Source organism: Littorina saxatilis, unplaced genomic scaffold (genome assembly GCF_037325665.1).
Source record: "Littorina saxatilis isolate snail1 unplaced genomic scaffold, US_GU_Lsax_2.0 scaffold_3853, whole genome shotgun sequence".
Lineage (NCBI taxonomy): Eukaryota > Metazoa > Mollusca > Gastropoda > Littorinimorpha > Littorinidae > Littorina > Littorina saxatilis.
Window position 1 is genome coordinate 1 of NW_027128486.1, and position 2,000 is coordinate 2,000.

At 48.9% G+C, this 2,000-nt stretch overlaps 1 protein-coding gene across 1 annotated transcript; it reads left to right on the plus strand.

The window, feature by feature from the left end:
• Positions 1–72: 72 nt before the first annotated feature.
• On the plus strand, positions 73–1,935 carry LOC138956847 (E3 ubiquitin-protein ligase MIB2-like; the record flags this gene model as incomplete). The annotated part of the gene is made up of 3 exons (XM_070328079.1): positions 73–258; positions 1,388–1,514; positions 1,770–1,935. Coding segments are annotated over exons 1-3 (385 nt in total), but the record flags the coding sequence as incomplete, so codon positions are not given.
• Between the last annotated feature and the right edge of the window lie 65 nt (positions 1,936–2,000).

Here is a 2,000-nt window from a genome sequence, read left to right on the forward strand (position 1 = left end):
ACTGAGCTACATCCCCGCCCAGAGATGGTATACGTGATCGCTGACACACAAAAAAGACAGTAACTTTAATGGATGTCTTCTAATCTCTCATGACGTCACACAGGACCAGTATGGTGACACGCCTCTGCATGACGCCATAGAAAGAGACAACAATGACGCGGTGGATATGTTGTTGAGGGTGAAGAACATCGACATCCAGGCCCACAACAGGAAAGGTTTCAACGTTCTGCAACATGCCTGTTTGAAGGGGAACGCGAAGTGAGTTATTTAACCCAAAACTATGGATGTGAAGACAATTTAAAGTAGACTTTGCCAAGCAGAAACGTTTTAGTTGAACTTATATTTAATTGCACAGTATTTTTGTTTTGTTTTGCTTCGCTGTGCGTTAAACGAGGGGTTGGGTGGGGGTGGGTAGAAGAGTGAGACAGTGGCCGAAAGAGAGCAAGACAGACAGTGGGAAAGAGAGCGAGAGAGACAGTGGGAAAGAGAGCAAGACAGACAGTGAGAAAGAGAGCGAGACAGACAGTGGGAAAGAGAGCGAGACAAACAGTGGGAAAGAGAGCGAGACAGACAGTGGGAAAGAGAGCGAGACAGACAGTGGGAAAGAGAGCAAGACAGACAGGGGGAAAGAGAGCGAGAGAGACAGTGGGAAAGAGAGCGAGACAGACAGTGGGAAAGAGAGCAAGACAGACAGTGGGAAAGAGAGCGAGACAGACAGTGGGAAAGAGAGCGAGAGAGACAGTGGGAAAGAGAGCGAGAGAGACAGTGGGAAAGAGAGCGAGAGAGACAGTGGGAAAGAGAGCAAGACAGACAGTGGGAAAGAGAGCCAGACAGACAGTGGGAAAGAGAGCGAGACAGACAGTGGGAAAGAGAGCGAGACAGACAGTGGGAAAGAGAGCGAGACAGACAGTGGGAAAGAGAGCGAGACAGACAGTGGGAAAGAGAGCGAGACAGACAGTGGGAAAGAGAGCAAGACAGACAGTGGGAAAGAGAGCGAGACAGACAGTGGGAAAGAGAGCGAGACAGACAGTGGGAAAGAGAGCGAGAGAGACAGTGGGAAAGAGAGCGAGACAGACAGTGGGAAAGAGAGCGAGACAGACAGTGGGAAAGAGAGCGAGACAGACAGTGGGAAAGAGAGCGAGACAGACAGTGGGAAAGAGAGCAAGACAGACAGTGGGAAAGAGAGCGAGACAGACAGTGGGAAAGAGAGCAAGACAGACAGTGGGAAAGAGAGCGAGACAGACAGTGGGAAAGAGAGCGAGAGAGACAGAGATACAGGGACAAAGAGATTCACAAACAGAGGGCATGCGTGTGTGTTCGTATGCGTGTGTGTGTGTGTGTGTAAGTGTGTGTTTGTGTGTTGACCCTTGACCCCTTGTGTGCACAGCGCGGTGGAGAAGATACTGGCACGTGATGCAGGACAGGTAGACAAAATGCTGGACGGGAAATACACTGCTCTGCACATCGCTGCCACCAACGATCACGTCGACTGTGTTACACTTCTCATCAAAAATGTGAGCACATCATGAAACAGAACTGTAGATTTCACCTCCCCTTTCTTCTCTGACGCAAGATGAAGAATACAACTTCCTTGGCTTGACTGGGCATAATTAATTTAATTATCTTATAATGAAATGTAAAATATAGATTCGTTGCATGCACCAAACCTTCTACGCAGCGTTGAACTAGAAAGCATCATAAATTGTATCTTTGCGTTGCATGTATATTGACCAATACAACAGATGTTGATAGTTGGACTTTGTTTCCAGGGCAACGCGACAGTGAGCCTGCAGGGTCACAACAAGTTAACTCCCCTCCACATGGCGTGTATAAAGGGTCACGTGCGATCCTTGGAGGCTTTGGTGGAAAATGGTAATGCTGATGACACGTTGAGGCAAGAGAAGAAGAAGGGGGGGGGAGAGAGGGGGGGGGGGGGTACGGTGCTTCCCTTTTAACTGTTTGTCCTTGCGTCCTATACACAGCAGAAGCCGACAAAAATC